The 19241-nt window shown below is 42.9% G+C and overlaps 1 protein-coding gene across 1 annotated transcript in view; it reads right to left on the reverse strand.

Annotated features, from left to right (window-relative positions):
• The window catches only part of SHISA9 (shisa family member 9), a 294614-nt gene that overhangs the window by 12717 nt on the left and 262656 nt on the right, over nucleotides 1–19241 (reverse strand). The window contains exons 3-4 of the mRNA XM_007462812.1: nucleotides 12906–13061; nucleotides 5685–5732 (exon numbers count right to left, since the gene is read on the reverse strand). Coding sequence (XP_007462874.1) covers nucleotides 5685–5732; nucleotides 12906–13061 — 204 coding nt within the window. The remainder of the gene's footprint in view (nucleotides 1–5684; nucleotides 5733–12905; nucleotides 13062–19241) is intronic.

Consider the following 19241-nt stretch of genomic DNA (forward strand, 5'->3'; position numbering starts at 1 on the left):
TCTGAACACAGGCCACCCCCCGCTTCCACCTGGTTGATTTTTCTATTTCCCAGGGCCTCTTTAGAAAAGACAACAGGATTCCCTTCAAATGCTCAGCTTCAATTAATAATTTATTAATAAAATGTATGTTGAGTGTCTACTATGTGATGGCGGCACCATGCGAGATTTGGGGGATATTTAGCACGAATGATATCTAGCCAGCTTAGCCTCAGAGGGACACACGTTTTTTAACAAATTTTACTAGAGTATAGTTGATTTACAATGTTGTATTTGTTTCTGCTGTACATCAAATTGAGTCAGTTATGCATATACATATATCCACTCTTTTTAAGATTCTATTCCCATATAGGTCATTACAGAGTACTGAATAGAGTTCCTTGTGCTGTACAGTAGGTCCTTATTAGTTATCTATTTTATATATAGTAGTATTGCTATCTTGCTGCAATGGCATTTTCTGCAAAGCAGAGAACTCTCTCCACAGGCTCACTTCACGCCCTATGGGTTCCCAAGGAAGCTCATCAAAATGCCAGTGCTTGCTGTATGCTTTTCCAAAGAGGCTGAACTCAGAAGCTGGTAGGATTTGATTTTTATTTTAAAAAAAACAAACAAAAAAAACACTTCCTTATCCTCCACCTGCTCTGTACCCTGCTGCTCACCCACAAACCAATAACCCACGTCAGAAAGTTGCAAAAGCCTGACTTTTATGAAGTAATGCTTTAAGGTTACTTTTAAGTGAGTCCTTCCCCGGGTTGTGTACCCTCCAACAGAACTGTAACCCAAATCACATATTTTCTGTGCTTCTGTAGCATCTCTTGGATGAATATTTATCACCGAGCTACATCAATTTTCTCAGAAGAAAGAAAGAACTAGGATTTCTTGAGTGCTTACCATGTACTAGACACCGTTTTTAGCCGTTTCACCTACATGATCTAATTTAAACCCTCGTAAAGGGAGGCGATGAGGCAATATCATTTTTTTCCATGTGACAGATGAGAACTAAGGCCCAGAGACACTGAGTAATTTGGCTGCCAACTGACTCTGCCACAGCTGATAAGTGGCAGAGCCGGATACCAAGTCCAAGACCGTCCACCTCCAATGCTCTTACCTTCCAGCTATAGCCCCCAGATCAAACCTCAACTAGGAAAACAGCAAAAATACTCGTGTATTTTTGGAATACATGAGGAATGCTGGCATGCGAAAACTGATGCTCTGGGGTAAGCTGTGTTTGTATCTAGGAATGGGTCTTAGGAAAATGTAGGTCCAGAGTTGAATGCACATAAAATGACCCAGGAGGTGCATTTTTAAAGTGAAAAAATGAAAAATGGAAAGTGAAAAATCCAGAGGTTCCAGGCCCATAGGAGTGGGTAGGCCCGGGACAGACATTGGTAAAAAGCAACTCCCGTGATTCTGGGTCAAGTCCTTAAGCCATTCTTTTATTTTTAAAGACTGATTTTTTTTTTTTATTGATATAGCTGATATACAATGATCAGGCGAACAGCAAAGTGGTTCAGATAGATAGATATTCTCCTTCAGATTCTTTTCTGTTATACATTATTACAAGATATTGAATATAGTTCCCTGTGCTATACAATAGGTCCTTGTTGTTTATCTATTTTATATATAGTAGTGTAAATCTGTTAATCCCAAATTCCTAATATATCTGTCCCCTCGCCTTTCCCTTTTGGTAACCATAAGTTTGTTTTCTATGTCTGTGAGTCTATTTCTGTTTTGTAAATAAGTTCATTTGTATCATTTTTTTTATGTTCCACATATAAGTGATATCATATGGTATTCGTCTTTCTCTGTCTGACTCACTTCACTTAGTATGACAACCTCTAGATCCATCCATGTTGCTGCAAATGGCATTATTTCATTCTTTTTAATGGCTGAGTAGTATTTCATTGTGATTGTGTGTGTGTGTGTGTGTGTGTGTGTGTGTGTGTGTGTGTATGTGCCACATCTTCTTTATCCATTCATCTGTCGATGGACATTTAGATTGTTTCTATGTTTTGGCTATTGTAAATAGTGTTACTATGAGCATTGGGGTCTTAAGCCATTCTTTGAGTTCTAGGTCCTGGTCCTGGGTGTGATGCCCTGTGTGAGTGCTGGCAATCTCATTTATCTCAAGAGAACTCAGTTCCCTCATCTGTAGAAGCATAAAGGGTGAAAAAGTGTATTTTCTTCATTGCTTCATTGAAGGGTATTATTTGCTTTGTCTTATAAAATTACTCCCCCAAACCTGACAGAATGTGAATACTATCATCTCCTCCATTTTGGAAATGGTAGAAATGAAAGTCCAGAGCACGTGACTGGCTTGGGCAAGACCACACAACCTGATTCTAGTCAGAGCTAGAGCGATGAAATCACAGCACTATGCTAGAAGTTTCCCCCAAGTTCCAGGCTCCAATGGCGCGCTAGACTAAGGACAGATCAGGTTAAAAGATTCGTTTTGCAAAATAAATGTATTTCCATGATACATGTTCATACTGGTTAGGGGAGTCCACTGGGATTGAGGTGGTGGTGTCTTCTTCCATCCTGGGTATTAAACAATTATTCCAGGAGTCCACAGGCTGGGTACGTGGACCTACAGCAGTGACCACTAGGGGGAGACTTTCCCGGAAAACCTCAGGTAGTGAAAAATGGATTGTGCAAACCGCTAAGATTTGTTTGCCATTTCCTGGCAGATAGGATTCCCCTCCCAACTGAGTTATAGCCAATGCAGGTGGAAGCAGGGAACTTGTATCTTCAGGGACCTAGCCCTTTCTCCTTTGAAGCTACTGCTTCTTTATCCAACCTCCCCAGGGGACACCCATCCCTCTGCCCATGCCCTGTGTTCCCAAAGTGGGTTCCTAGCAACATTCCAGTAACTGGATCTCAAGCTGTGAACTGGTTTTCCATACAGAAAAGAGATCAGACGTCAAAAGTGTTTGGGAAATGATGGGCTATACAGAGTTTGACAGTTTTTTTACCATGAGATTTTTCAGAGCTTTAATTTGCTCACCTGATAATAATAGTAATAATTATACCAGTTACAACCTCATGTGTTTATCACTTTTGACATGCCAGGCACTGTGACATGTGTTGTACATGTTATCTCACATCGTCCTCACAATAACCTTAGGAGAGAGGTGATAGTGTTGTCTCCATCTTGTTGATCAGAAAAGAGGGGCTCAGAGAGGTTGAATGACTTGGAGAAAGTAACAAGAGTACCAATGATGGGACCACGATCAGAACTCAGGCGTGTCTGAGGCTAAGTCCATCACACCCTGCTGATACCTCTCTTTCAAGAAGGTGGCAGGGTGTACAACCCCCCTGACCTTGTTATCATGCCTCATGTAGATTCAGGTTCTGGAGGCTGAGTAGAAAACAACAGGAAAAATCAGTGACCCCAGAGGAACTTGGGCCTCCCCTCTCTGGGACCCCTTTTCTCTTCCCCAGACAAAGCAGGAATAATAAAGATGCATTTAGGAGGAGCGGGGAAATTAGCCTGGTTTGAGTAGAAAAATAGCCTCTAAGCCCTTGCTTTTGACCTGTCCTGAAATATTTTCTAAATGCATCAGACAACAACAGGCTGATATAAAGACAGGGATGCTGACTGCCTCTAAATGTTGTCATGGGAATCGTAATGGCTTTGTTTTTCACAAGGGAAGGGAAAAAAAGTTTATGCCTCAAATTAGTAGGTCTGTCATGTTCCAAATTGTTTACATTTCTAAAAATGGATATTGACATGTGAATAGTTATTATCTAATGCAGACCCAAAAAAAATCTGCCTCTCTCAAGGCAACAACTGGGTAATCAAGGGGTTCTTATTAGACACGAGGGTCTAAAGCTCTCACTCCCAATTCTGGAATATGGGGTGACACTCCTCATTCCTCCCCCCACCCCTCCCCAGAGCTCAGGTTGCTTCGGAGCCTCTGGGACTCTGGTCAAACTTCCCTCTTCAGAACCCTCAACCCACAGAAAGATGCCTGGAGACCCAATCAAACAGTCTTAGTTTCCCAGCAAGATTTCTCTACTGCAGTGGTTTTTAAAGTATGGTCCCCAGACCAGCAGCATCAGCATTACCTTGGAACCTGTTAGCAGTTCAGCTCCTCTGGCCACACCTAGTGAATCAAAAGCTCTGGGGTGGGGCCCAGGAATTAGGTTTTAACACTCCTCCAGGGGATGCTGATACGCACTCAAGTGGCTCAAACCTGAGAACCACGGGGTGGCCCACGGCTCCCCCCTCTGCACTCCCACGCACTCACTCACTACTTTCTGCAGTCTCATTACCCCTCTGCTCTATTTTCTTCTCTTAATCCTCTACCCAAACCAGTTCGGGGCACTGCCCACCTGGGTGACTGCAAGAGTCTTCCAGAAAGTGACTTCAACTCCAGCCCACCCTCCCCCGATCCAGTCTCCACTTAGAAACCAGAACTGTCTTTTGAGAAGGCAAAAGGGCCCTACCAGTATCTAACCTACAGCCCTGCAATATCTTCTAACTTCTCCCAGTTCAAGGTCACTAAAGGGTTTGACCTTCACCTGCTTGGGTCAGCTACATCCTCCCAACTACCAAATCCAACAAAGCATAAGGAGTGAAGAAAGAAGAGAACTGAGTTTCCAGTCTGTTCTGGAAAATAGCCATTCCCATCACACCCCAGTGGGAAATCACTTAAGCAGTAGAGTCAGGCAGACATGGGTTCAAATTCAGCTTCATCACTTAGCAGCTATATGACTTTAGACAAGCAAGAGCTAGCCTCGCTCAGAGGCCCATGTCCTCGACTCTGAAGGGGAAGGACAACACATACATGGCTGGGTCATCGGAGAGTTCAAGGACAAAATGACATAAAGGGCCCAGCCCTCTGTCTGGCACATAGTAGGGGGTTAATAAATTATAGCTACCACCTAGCCCAGTCACCCAGCTAGTTAATGCACAGACTCAAGGGGACCAACTTTTTTTTTTTTTTTTTTTTTTTTGTGGTACGCGGGCCTCTCACTGTTGTGGCCTCTCCCATTGCGGAGCACAGGCTCCGGACGCGCAGGCTCAGCAGCCATGGCTCACAGGCCCAGCCGCTCCGCGGCATGTGGGATCTTCCCAGACCAGGGCATGAACCCGTGTCCCCTGCATCGGCAGGCGGACTCCCAACCACTGCGCCACCAGGGAAGCCCAAGGGGACCAACTTTTGATGCTCACCACGGTAGCCAGGAAAGTTGAAAATAGCATCTGTTCCCCAAAAGGCTAATCATTCCCAAGACCCAGGGCCAACAACCTGACTCTGTTTATCTCTCCCTCACAATTTGTGTTTTTCCTCCTGCATTAATTTACCTTACATTTTGCCATTTTCCTGCACAGTTTTCTGAGAAAAAAAGGTCTCCTGGATGTCTTACCTGGGATGGTTTCTGATAGTGACATTTTCCTTCAGGCAATGAACATTGGGAAGTGAGGAGTGGCACACTTTTCAACAACAGCCCGGAGCACAGACATGCCACCCCAGGCGCGCGCGTGCGCGCGCACACACACACACACACACACACACACACACACACACACACAACACCTACACACTGGAACTCAGACGGACCTGTAGGTCCACCCAACGCGGACACATGTGTGCACACAGACACCAGGATTCTCTGTGCCTTCATGGATTAATGCCAAATCCAACGACACCTGGACAAAAGAGCTAGAAAAAGCCATACGGTACCTTTCGGTGACTTAAGTGTCGCCACTGTCCAGTCACCCTCAGAACTTCCTAAAAAAACAACAATGGAGAGATGCTGATCTATCTGTTCACGGGCTTCCCACATGTGCTGTGTCCTCAACGCCCAGATGCTCTGCAGGTACCCCAGCTGCAGCCCCCAAGGGGCGCAGGTCTCAGGGGACCGGGGAACAGGGCGAGGGACCAAATGCGCAATTACGATTATGTGAACACTTCTCTCTGCAAGGCCCTGAAGCACGATCAAGATAATACCCAACACAGGAACAAGAGAGGTTCCCCTGAAGAAAGCCTAGATGTTTTCAGGGAGAGAGAGAATTCCTAGGTGGCTCTAAATTTCAACCCTCTAAGAAAGAAAGCAAAGTTTTAGTTACATGAGGTCACTTTGGCTAATAACGTTCTGTTGACAAGAGATAAATTTTGATCCTCTTTTATTGCAATCCCCCTGCTAAAAAGGTGGGGGGAGCATCATTAGCTCCAAATTCAAGGTCGGGGCAGGCTCTGCTGACTGCAACTTTAAATGCTGGGTGGCAGGCTGGGTGGAGTGGAGACCCCGCTTTCACAGTGCCTAGCACACAGTCTGTGTTTGAAAAATACTGTTGAATGAATGAATGAATTCAAGGTTCTTCACGGGGTCACTCTTCCTGAGGTAAGGAAATTCCCCTCAATGCTAAAGGAATCAAACTTGTTATCTGAGAATCCCGTAATGCCTGGGACTTTGATTATAAATCAGTTTCTCTAAATTGAATTCCATTTCAGAGGTACTGGATGGGCCCTGGGGGCATCTCTTATTATTAGGAGAACCCCACAGTGACCCTTTTGTAAAGGATGGTGAGAATGACTATGGCTACAGCCTACCCCGGTCCTCGATAGACCTTCTCTGTAAGATCGGGTTTTACTCAAACCGAGGCAAACCTGCGCACGTGCCTAAGCAGCAGCCTCTGCCCACTGGCTGGCGGCCTGACCAATCAGCGTGCGCTACTAGCTCCAGTTTCCTTTCTTAGGAATCTACCTGGAAAAACCAAGTCCTCAACATTTCTGCACAATTTCCAGAGATTTATCAGGCTGCCAGCTGGGAAGAGATGTAGGGAACAGTCTGTGATCTGAATGATTACAGAGCACAGATCCGGCCCCATTTAAACATTTCTGGTTGGCCTCCCAGGCGTGCCAAAGGATGCTCAAATTGCCACATTCCCCCTGCGGATATGAGCTCTACACCCTCATCACTAGCAACAGAGGGGAAATTGGAATAACAGGTGAAGAGCGACGAACTTAAAATTAAGTGGGACCCGCCTGGGACGCCTTCACGTTTCTTCTCCCTCTGAGCCAGGATCATTGGCATCTGGAAATAGTGATGCAGCCCCAGATCTTCCTGTGCGGGGTGGACACATGCCTGACCGAGTCACTGAGTCACTAAGACCAAGGAAGCCGTGTGCTCCCAAATGAAATCCATGACTGCCTTGAAGGCAGGAAACAAGCTGTGGTCACCTCTGTCCCCACTATCTAAGACAGGGCAAGACAGTAACAAGTTTTGTTTCGTAAATCCAAAGCTAATAAGGGCACTTAATAAGATGGCACACAAGTTACCAAATATATAGCTAAGGTCCCATTATGGGCTTGGTGACACTAATGGACATTAGATAAGTATTCTTTGGGTGAAAAATTAAATGCTTATGTAAAGAGGATGGGCCTACGGCATTGAGAGGAAGCGGCCATGAGGGAACTTTCTGGGAGAGGAAAATATTTCTTATCCTTACTGGGATGTTGATGACCCTAGTGTATGTATATTTTCAGCAGTCACACTATTGTAAAATTACAATCTGAGTAGTATACTATACACAAGAAATCATACCTCAACTATAATGCACCTTAAACATGTTATACCTCAATTATACTCAGCATCATGAGAAAACTTTTACCTTCAAACAAAGAATACAATTAATAGCTTAGTAAGTCCTCCCCCACAAAGAGGAAAATGGGCCTTTTCAATCTTTTTTTTTTTTTTTTTTTTTTTGGCCTGGTTATAACCTCTGGTGCCAGAAATTGCTCTGTGAGAGACAGCATCGTTTCGTGGCAAGAAGACGACCTGAATCAGGCTACCCCAAATATGGGTCTTGGCTCTTTGGGTGTGACTTTGGGAAAATTACTTAACTATACCAAGCCTCAGTTTCCCCATCTTTTGACTTTGGGACTGATACCTCCTTCAGAGGTGTACTGTTTGGGTCAATGATACTAGCTCACTTTCCTCCAAAACAATGACAAAAAGAAAAACTAGCAGAGGTTAATTCACATTTGAGGGGCTTATGCATCACTTAGGGTTTTCACACATGATTCCTACAGAAAGAGTGAAAAAGAATTCCTGCCACATCTAAGTGCATTGTTGCTGTGGTTTTAAAAAGTGTTATTGGAAAATGTAACATGGTACTGGAAAAATAGTCCATAGACTGTCAAATAGCAACAGAGAAAATATTTTCTTATTTAATTCTTGATTAAATAAAAAAAAGGTACAGCCTTTTATCAATAATGCTGTCACTTCCTGTCTCTTTCTCTCACTGGGCAGCATAAGTTGCACTAAAGCATCTGAAGGGCATGTGGTCAGGAACCTTTAGCAGCTGAGGATTTAAACTCTCAAGACACCTAGAGGAAAAACTAGACACGGGGCCAACAGGAGCTAAATATCAATGTGCAGGCAATTTTCCATTTGCAAAGCCCATCAGGAATTACATAAAAGAGTGGTCTTTTCCCAGTTCTGGAGGCAGGAATCACCCATCTCTAATCATCAGGTGACCCTTAGGGATATTTTCACAACTGTCTTTGCGAACATTAACCTATTAGGAACCATAAAGTGGGTCCTTGCATTGTAACCACCTATCCACAGGTGGCTCAGGCCAGAGGATTTGTGTGCTTAACGGAATTTTCAGGTTACAGTTTGGCTCAGTCTAGAACAACACACACTTCTTGACTTTTCTTGGTAGAAAATACTTAGAAAATGTTTAAACCCACATTTCTGACTTAGTAAGGAGAGTTAATTGAGTGAAACAGAATCTTTCTTTGATGGATTGTAGGAGTCATAGCTCTGGGCATATGGACCTTCATTGTCCAGGCTATTGATGAGGAGAGTGAAGACGGGGCTGCCTCTTTGCTGGCCCTAAGCACAACTCAGAAAAGTCATCTGCTGTTTGCTTGCTTGCTTGCTTGCTTGTTTTATCAGAGTCCCAGACTGAGTTAGCTTTCAGGCACATCTTTCCCATCAAACTAGAGTGAAGGATATGGACCCAACTTTCTATTTCCTTCAAAGTGAAATCTACCAATTGCATGTTAATCAAGGTAGCAGTGTATTTGGAAATTCAAGGAAAAATATGACCAACAAACAATTCTGGTCTGGAGACTTTAATATGGGGCAGTATTGATTGAGGGCCGACCATGTACCAGGGTAAGCACTTTCCCTGCACTGTACCATCAAATCTTCCCAACAGACAATTAGCTGTATATTTTTATTATCTCCATTGTACACATGGGGTAACTGAGACCTGGAAGGTTGAGTAATTTCTGCAATAAACGTATGAACTAGATCTTAAACTCAGTCCTGACCAACTGCAGGGGCAGTGCTATATGCCACCATCTTGCTGATGATCTCATGCTCCTGACATGATGTGGGTGGTGTCTGTCACATGGTATTATTCAGTGGTTTTACAAATATGTATTGGGAGGGCTTATTAAGATCCCTTCATGAGTGATCAGAGGCCACAGAAGCAATAACCGATTTGTCCTGTGCCAGCAGAGATAAGATGGGCTTTACCCTTTGTGGACGGCAGAGAAGAGGAGGAAAAAGCCAGGAATCATGCCGTTTTAGAACATGTCATATCTCTGCAGATGTCAGTGGGTCACCAAATACAGATCCCCAAGTTTATTCACCCCAAGGAGAATAGCCGAGGGTGAGGTCTGGAGTGATTTTGAAAACACTGAAGTGAGCATTTATTTTGTTACTATTACATGGACTAAATGCTTAAAATAATATTTGAGTTATTGATAAAACAAGATTTTTTTTTTTAATTACATAGTCCAAAGGCGATATTTGATGCTTGTGTTGTCTGGTGTTCTGCTGAGACCAATTTTCCCAAATAGCTCTACATGGTTGAAGTGGCAGGTGGGGGATGGGAAAAGTTAAAGAAAGGAAAAAAGGGAAGAACTTTTGAAATGAATAAAAATACTAGTTCAAAAAAAAAAAGAAAAGATCCCTTCATGGTGCTACATGCTGGGGATACATCGATGAAAGGGACGGACTTGGTTCACGCCTCAGTGGGACCTACAATCAAGGGACACCAGATTAAATGTCTGCAGGATGGATGAAAGCGTTGCACAAATGATCATTCAACTTCATCAGTCCTTCTTGTCCAGAGTACAGTGAGGTTTAGCCGCTTACATTTCCCTAGTGTATGCTAATATTTTACAATAACTGGCCAATGAACTCCTTGGGAACAGAGACCGTTCCGTAGTCACATGCTATATAGGACCAGATGTTACATTCCCAAATCCCTGAATTATAGAAAGAAAGGAGCTCTCTTCAAACATGAATGAGTGTGATTTCAACAAGCAAACAACAAAAATAAAATTAAATAAATAAAAATTAAATTAAATCAAATCAAATCAAATTAAATAGATGGGAAGTCTTGTTTGGGAAGAATTTATCTCAGGAACTACCAATGATTCCCACCCTTTTCTCCCCAGAGTTGGTAGTGAATGAAGGAGACACATTTAATGGTCCATGGGTATTCTAATGACTAGAATGAGTAGAACTGTTTAATTTTCCCATTTTAAAATTAGGATGGAGCTTGGAAACTAGAGAGTTCAGGCTCCTCATTTTTCACACAAAGAAGCTGAGGTCAGGGGGTTTTGGTGACCAACCCACTCGATGTTCTGAATATTAAAGCCTCCAAGAGAACACTGATTCTCCAGAGGTATTTTTGAACTTGGCAGTTAACACTAAAGGCTGTCCAAGTCTCCCCTTATTTACTGAACTGAAGTTTTTAGAAAATGAGTCTGGTTATCAGAGACTGCAGAGCTTTCCACAGCAAACCATTTTTTAAACAACTTCTCTACTGGGTGGTAATGATTTTGTTAATGAAATGCATTTCATCATTCACAGCACAGTCACATTATGCCTTAATAGAGAACCCTTGAAATAATGTTTATTATGGGATTTGCATTTCATTTGGGCAGGCAGACTCTGGACTCCTGGGTAACCCATCGGGTCATGCATTCACTCAGTCTGCCCCTCACTGGACCTCACAAGACCAGTGACTCAGATATAGCTTGTGAACTCCCATAATAGTCAGGAAAGAAGGACCAAGAAGAAGAGGGGCACATCAACCATAGCCAGGACTGGGGAGGGTACCCCAAGTGAGACCCTTCAGAGTTTTTAGAAGATATAGGGGTGCTCCCATCCAACTAAGCTATTCTTTGATTCTTGTCAAAGACAAGTTCATTCCTTCATTCAACAACCATTTCAGGAGTTCCGGCTTTGTGGAAGAAAGTGTTACTCAAGGAGTGTCAAATAAACTTTCAGACTGCAAGTTTAATTCCAAATGCACTGCAAACATTTGCTATACCAAGAAGCCCTGAGTCGATGCTGGACAGAATCAAGGAATTCCGTTGGAAGATCCATTTATGATTTACCCAAAGAGCTATTGGGTGTTGAGGGGGAAGGAAACACTGGGCCTAAGTTGAAGAAATGAGTTGTTTTGGGTAACAGGACCAGTTCAAAAAGAAAAAGATGTCTGGGTGGATTTTTTTTAATGCAACAGAAGAATCAAGTATAACAGCAGATGCTCTTCATCACCTAGATGCAAGGCTCAGAAAGGGAGGTGGGCCACTGAATAGTGCATGAAGGCTTCTGCAGTTACATTGGCACAGATGCCCTGACTCTTTCTCTCCTAGGCAACAGCTCCCTTCCTTTCCTAGTAACATCTGAGTTTATCTGAACACGTTTAGGATGTATGTGCTCTGCAAACACACAATACGGAATAGAAGAAATCTGTGGTCATGGGTGTAGATGAGGGTTGAGGTGGGTGGAGAAATTCAACAGGAAACGTGGGAGATCACTATGTAAAGTCTTACGAGGCTTGGAATTTAGGCAGCACAACCTGTGCGCTCAGAATTATAAGCACCCCTCAAACCCTCTTCAAATGGTTCCATTTGGAAATCGTGGGAGATTGAGGAATATGAATTCCTAAAGATGGACTTCTGGTTCAAACGCTAAGCTCCAAGTATGTGTCTGGCCCTCTGTTGGGCACCAACATGCTTGTTTTATGAATCTGATGTCGGTAGACCGTGGTTCCGACAGCAGCCTAGACGTGTGATCATGTCTGTGCTTTGGTTTCTGTCCTGAGTTTGTAACAGAATTAGGATATTTCATACTGGAATGGATCAGCACATGTCTCCTGTCCCATCTCCAACGAGGAGCTTGGCAGTGGGGAGAGGAAATAGGATGAGAAGCTGATTATAAAAGAAGGCATGGGGTCTGGGAGTCTTCTGCCCGCCCCAAAGTTTGATTTTGCTGTGGGTGCTGCTTCCATCCTACAGAACGGGGCCATGAGTCATTTGTTTAGGAGGCTGGGTCACCATCAGACTCCCTCATGTACAAATCGGGGAAAGGGACTGAACCCCAACCCACCCAGGGCTGTGGGAAGGGAGCAGCAGGAGCACAGGCTCTGCAGTGATAAAAACACAAGTTCAAGTTGCCCACAGGCTGCCTGATTGGGAGCAAGTTAAATTAGCCTCCCCGAGTCTCAGTTTTCCTAATCTGAAAATTGGGGCAATACTTATGCCTTCGCCTTTGGAGCGCTATGAGAAAATAAGACAGTGTCTATAAAAGGGCCAATGCAATGTCTGGCACTTGATAAGAACTCAGGTAATAGGAGCTCCAGGCTCCCGCCCAACCCCCAACACCAGAAATGTTTACATCTGGAAATTTTGAAAGATAGATAGATGATAGGTAGATGATGGATGGATAGATAGATGATACATAGATAGTAGATGGATAGAGAGATGATGGATGATAGACAATGGATGATAGATAGATACATACATAGGTGATAGATAGATGAGATAAGACAGACAGAAAAAGGAGTAGAAAAAAAGTAGGGGATAAGGAAGTCTAGAGGGAACAGAAGAGTACAGGAGAGAGAGAAGAAACAAAACAGCACTTACCGACAGCCTTCAAGGAGGCGTACTTGTTGAGCTCTCTGCCAGGTGGCTGCTGTTCGTAGGGGTTGGAGATCTGGCCCAGGCTGGGGTAGGAATGTGGATGGCCCATCTGCTGGAGCAAAGGGGAGGTGGGCACTGCGTTGTTCATCTGCGTGGTGTCTAGAAGTGAAGAGAACAGACGGAGATGGTCACCAATGGGGCAGGACCTCCTACCCACCCCCACCACAGCCACATCCCTTGAGACCAAAACTCCACGCCCTCTGGGGACACAAGAGGGAGGGCAGCCGAGGGTGGGCAGGTATATCGGCAACAACCAACTCGGCATTGGAGAGCAGCCGAGGATGGATAGGTAAAGAGCAAAGGATTCCCCTAGAACACTTCCATCTGCCCCCAGATTAACATAAGGTCCTATCACTGCGGGAGCTACTTTTATCAAAGCAATAATACATATAAAAAGATGACCAACTTCAATAACAGTCAAGGAAATGCAAGTCAGGACAACGGGAGGCCACTCCCCTGCCAAGAGATTGGCAAAAATTAAAAGGACTGAAGGGCGCCAATCTAGCAAAGATGTTGGAAACTGGACAGTCTCATAAACTCATGGTGGACATAAGATTTGCTGTATCTGCAGAAAGGAATCTGGCAGCGTGTATGGAAATTTAAAATGCATGTGTATGTTGACCAAATAACAGCACTTCTAGGGATGGAGCCTTCAGAAATACAAGCAACAGAATGTGAGGATATTTGTTCAGAGCTGTTCTTTGCACCATGAACAGTAAAGTGAAAAATAAAAACCACACAGAAACAACCTGAACTCCTATCAATGTTAGGAATGCTTAAATTATTGTACATCTGTATTAGGTACATAATATGTACATACATATGATGGGCTATCATTCAGCTGTTAAAAAAATGAGTTAAAAGTCAAGTTAACTATACATGCCAGACTGGAGAGTTTCTTATGGTTTATATTGTTAAGGCAAAAAAAGCAAATGTCAAAGTAATGTGCATAACAGGGCATTTGGTTTAAAGAAAAGAAAATCTGTGCATATTTTTGTGTGCTGTGGTTTGCAAAGACTGAAAAAATTAGGTAAAAACACACAAAATGAATATTGGCTACTTAGAGGGACTGGAATTCACGGGGAAAAAGGTTCAAGAAGTTTTCTCTCAGGAATTATTCTTTGAGCTGTTAAGGGTTTCTGTCTTCACCCTGAGAACAATGGGGTGGACGGACTGAAGGCAAGAGTGAAATGGGAGTCACGGAGTCCAGGTGAGAGAATTATAGCTCAGTTTCAGGCAGGAAGCAAGGGCTCCCTCCATCTTCATGAAGCACATCTGGAGATCAACATGGCAGTAGTTGCTGGCACTGCCTTGAAAGATCCCCTTTACCAGCATGTGCACCCATTTCCCAGCCACTGTGTCAGTTGCTCAGAACTCACAGGTGCCCCTAACATCCAAAAAATTGTTCTCTGCTGATGGGAGCCACCATCCTGGGCTTAATCTGCTTAATGTCCCTCACCCTCAACACCCAGGGTGGGTGACAGCCAATGCCCAGCTGACACTAAGGTACCAAGACCAGCCCTTGCCTCAAGGCGGGGATAACTTTATAGAGCAAGGGGGCTCCAGAGCTCCCATGGGTTGAGACAAGTTTAGAGCAGGGGTCAGCAAGCTTTTTCTGGAAAGGGCCAGAATGTAAATAGCTTAGGCTTTGCAGGCCATCCAGTCCAGAGACGACTCGACTCTGCCCTTGTAGCAAGAAAGCTGACATAGACATTATGTCAGTGTGGCTGTGTGCCAATAAAACTTTATTTAAAACTTTATTTACCAAAATAGGTGGTAGCTGAATTTGGCATAGTTGGCAACCATAGTTTGCCAACCCCTGGTCTAGACTTTATCTGAAACTAAGAGCCCCATCCCTGTGTGGCTCCTTTATCTTTCCTATTTTGTTTCCCTCACAACCTTAGAGAGGTGTGTGTGTTTTACGCCCTCAGAGTCTCATACACCTGAAACCCTCTCTCAAGCACTGCTTCTAGGCAATTCAACCCATGACATATATAGAATAAATTGGGCTTTAGAAACCAATACACTCGAACGGAAAGAAGCAGGGTTACCACAGCTGAGACACAGAGATAAGGAGAGTATTTTTATCACTGCACATGCATGGGCCATCCCACAAGCCCAACTGTCTAATGGGAATATCGCCAAACATAAGCCAAGTCGCCCAGCCGCTGGCCAGCATCTGAGGAGGCGGGCATGTCTCTCTGCCATGATAACTTTTTGGCTGGGATTCAGCTGGGGCGGAAGAGTCTAAGATTAATGAAGTCATGGTGGAAATGCTGTCTCATGTAAATTACAGCTCTCCCTGTAGCCTGGACCCCACATCCTCTGACATTTTCCTCTCCAGAGCAACCTGCTGGGGAGGTCTGTCTGCTTCCCCTGGGCATGTCAGGCCAGACATGTTTGTTCCCAAATGTTGGTGTAATAGGAAGTGATTTACTGTAAGTTCTCATTGTTTGCTGCTCTGTGGGGTTTTTTCCCCAACATACACACACACACACACACACACACACACACACACACACACACACACATTTTTTAGTGGACAGCTACTATTTTGTGTATTCAGAAGTACCAGCTCCAGGCACTCTGCTTCATCCCCATTTGACTCGTGATCAGCTGCCAATCACTGTAACTCTCTTAGTTTGGGTTTTCCCAGAAGTCACTGAGATAAGGACTCAAGTACAAACGTATTTGGGAGGTGAAGTCAGGCAATACTGCAGACAAGGGGTGAGGGGGCGAGATGGGAAAGAGAAAGAGGCAGATAAAGAGTGCAATGCCCAGCAAGGGGCAACTGTGGAGAACGGGAGTTTAATCCCACTCTGGCATTCTGGCAAATGGCGTTGACTGCATGTCTCAGAATTCTGTCAGCCCATGGGCAAGTGAGCCCCTGAGTATTTATGTGCCAGCTCCCATCAGTCGTCGTTTGAGGGCTGCTTCTGGGAGACAGTAATTCCTCAGCACTTGTAACCTACCATGTTCACGGGCAGAGTGAGCTCTGGTGGCCAGAAAAACTCTTACTCAGAGATGTAAGTAAGAGCTGGCAGTTGGAAATTAGGCCGGTAACTCACCCTTCTGGTCGCACAGTGAACACGTGATCCAAGTCAGGCCAATCACAACACCTCCTTCTCCTCACAGTGACTGGGCCAGAAGTGAGCATGTGATCTAGGCTGGGCCAATCAGAGTCCTTCCCTGAATTTTTTCTATTGGGAAGCTTTGGAGTCAAGGAGCCAGGAGGCCATGAATTCAAATGAGTTTGAACCTACCATGTGAAGAAAATCTTCACTGTGAAAGAATAAGGAAAGAAGCAGAGGAGATAGGGAAGCCCCTTTCTGAATAAGCTAGTGTGCTTTGGGTTTACTGTCACGTGCAATGTAAGTTCTGACTAGTGCAATTGTTGTCTGGAATCCCTCTGGGAGGCTGGAACTGACCAGAAGGGAGGCTTCCCATGGGGTCTGCAGAGTGTACCAAGGTAGAACAGGCATTAGCCCTGGATTTTCTACAGAGCTTCAGTAGAAATTTCAAACAGCAAATTGACTGAGTAGTGCATAAAGAATGCCCAAGGACATTCATAAGTTAATTAACTAATATCTTAATGGCAGTTTTTGTTTTTTTTTCCTGGAAACAGACCCTTAACTAGCTACAGAGATAACACTACCTAAGCCCATCATCCAGTGGGAGCCCTTACTCCCATCTCTTTGCTCCCTCAGTCCCAGATCCCATCCACTATTTTCAAACTCTGTTTCCAGTCCTGCCAGGGGAAATGCTAAACACTTCACTAAAGAATTATATTCTTAAACAGAATACTCCCTTATAAAGCATTTGCTTTTGGATGATTTCTCCCAAGTCCTGAGCTAACTCAGGGGCAGTGAGTAGTTACTTAATGCAATTGGGTAGGACTGAGATGGCCCACCAAAGTGATCCATCACAAAGGAAAATGAGGCTGCCCCAGAATCACATTCCTACTTTCACATTCAGAACAACAGGAAGCAAATTTCTGGCAGTTTTAGATAGTCATTTTTTGCTAGCTTCCAGGCGCTGATTATTCAGAAATACTGAAATCCAGGCTCAGGGCAGCAATCAAGAATTATTAAACAGACATTGGTGACTGGGTTTCTTAAATGTTATTTTCATTTTACTGAGCAGGAGGATGGACCAGACCTGGCAACCCAGTTTTTCTGTGAGTTTTCCACACATAATATCCAGCTAAGGAGGACAAACAAAAGAGTAGATGGGAGGTAAGCTCAGGTTGGCATCCAAGAAAAATAGAACAGGGTGAGTGAAGAGAGAAGAGTAGGTTATAATGTGCAAATCCTGACCTTGTCAATTGAGAGAATAAGCATAAAGATCGGAGATAACTATTTGAATGTATGTATACATGTAGTATGTATATATGTCCATGCACGTGTATGTATTTATATACATATGTACACAAATATATCATATAATGTATATTATATAATATATATTTTATATATTATACATACCCTAAGTATATATACTACGCAAAAGAAATTAAATATATAATTTATGTATTATATATTATACATTTTATATATAATGTTTTATGTATTATGTAATATAGTAGGTATTTGTATATGTACAGACTTATATAATTATATATTATCAATTTTATATATTATATAATATAGTATATAATATACTAAGTAAATATACTATGCAAAAGAAATTATGTGTATACATAATTTATATATTTACTATATATATTTTACATATAAATTATATATGTGTGTGTGTTTATATATATATATATATATATATATATATATATATATATATATAAATAAAATTTCTCTTGCATAGCCATGACCATAGAGGAAATCCAGTAGGACCAGCCATGTCCTGCTCCCAGCGGTATGGTTTCTCTTCTAGATATACCTCAGCCCCAGAGATATCTTATCCACCTCACCTCTGTAGAAAGGTACTTTCTACCCAAGGTCACAAGAAAACTTTCCTTGCCTCATTATCATTTTGCAACTCCTTCTGATCCTTAGAAATAACTGACAAGGACTTGCTGTTCTGGGATGCTGCATTCCGTCAAGACCCTCAGTCAGCAAACAAGAAGTTGATAACGTCCCCATGTTCTCCTTCCTAAGACAGAAAATGGGCCTCACATATTTGACAATCATTTTCAAAGAAAGTTAAAATACGCTTACTCTATATAGAAGTATCTGGCAGACTTAGAGCAAGGTAACCACCATGTAAGTACTGTTATGATGTGGTATATCTTAGTTACTAAACAGACTAATGAATGCAATCCAGATAGGGTCATTAAGGTAAAAATGCTCAATTACAAACCCTGGGATGATGCTATAGTTTTCTCAGAGCAAAAGAGGCAGATACCAACTATTAGAAACTAGACCAGTTTGGCTCATCTTGGAGGAAAGGCAACAAGAGTAAGTTTTTCAAGGCATATCACAAGGAAGAATTGCTCAGAAAGGCACAAGATGGTCAAAGAGTGCTGTTCTGTGGAGCATATATTATGTGCCAGTCACTTGGTAATGAACTTTTCATGCGCTATCTCCTTAAATGCTCATATCAGTCCTGTGAAGTAATGATACAGGAACAATATATCTTTTAAATAATTTTTTATTGTAGAACAGTTTTAGATTTACAGAAATACTGCAAAGATGGCACAGAGAGTTCCAATATACCCCGGACCCAGTTTCCCCAATAGGGTACATTTGTTACAATTAATAAACCAAGACTGACATATAACTATTAACTAAAACCCATACTTTATTCAGGTTTCCTTAGTTTTTGCCTAATGTCCTTTTACTGTTCTAGAATCTCATCCAGGTAGCACATTAAATTTAGTCATCATGTTTCTTTAGGTATCTCTTGGCTGTGAATTTCTCAGACTTTTCCTTATTTTGATGACTTTGACAGTTTTGAGGAGTACTGGTCAAGTATTTTGTAGAATGTCCCTCAACTGGAATTTGTCTGATGTTTTTCTCATGACTAGACTGCAGTTATGGGTTTGGGGGAGGAAAACCATACAGATAAGGTGACATTCTCATCAAAACATATCAAGGATACATTCTATGATGACATCATTATTGATGTCATACATATCAATATTGCTGCCTGAGGCAGTGTTTCTCAAATCTCTCCACTATAAAGTTACTCTGTTTTTCTCTCTTTCCATACCATACTCTTTGGAAGGAAGTCACTATACATGACCCACACTTAAGGAGTGGGAAGTTATGCTCTACCTCTCTGAGTACAGTGTCTACATAAATTATTTGGAATTGTTCTTCG

Source organism: Lipotes vexillifer, unplaced genomic scaffold (assembly GCF_000442215.2).
Source record: "Lipotes vexillifer unplaced genomic scaffold, Lipotes_vexillifer_v1.1 scaffold306, whole genome shotgun sequence".
Lineage (NCBI taxonomy): Eukaryota > Metazoa > Chordata > Mammalia > Artiodactyla > Lipotidae > Lipotes > Lipotes vexillifer.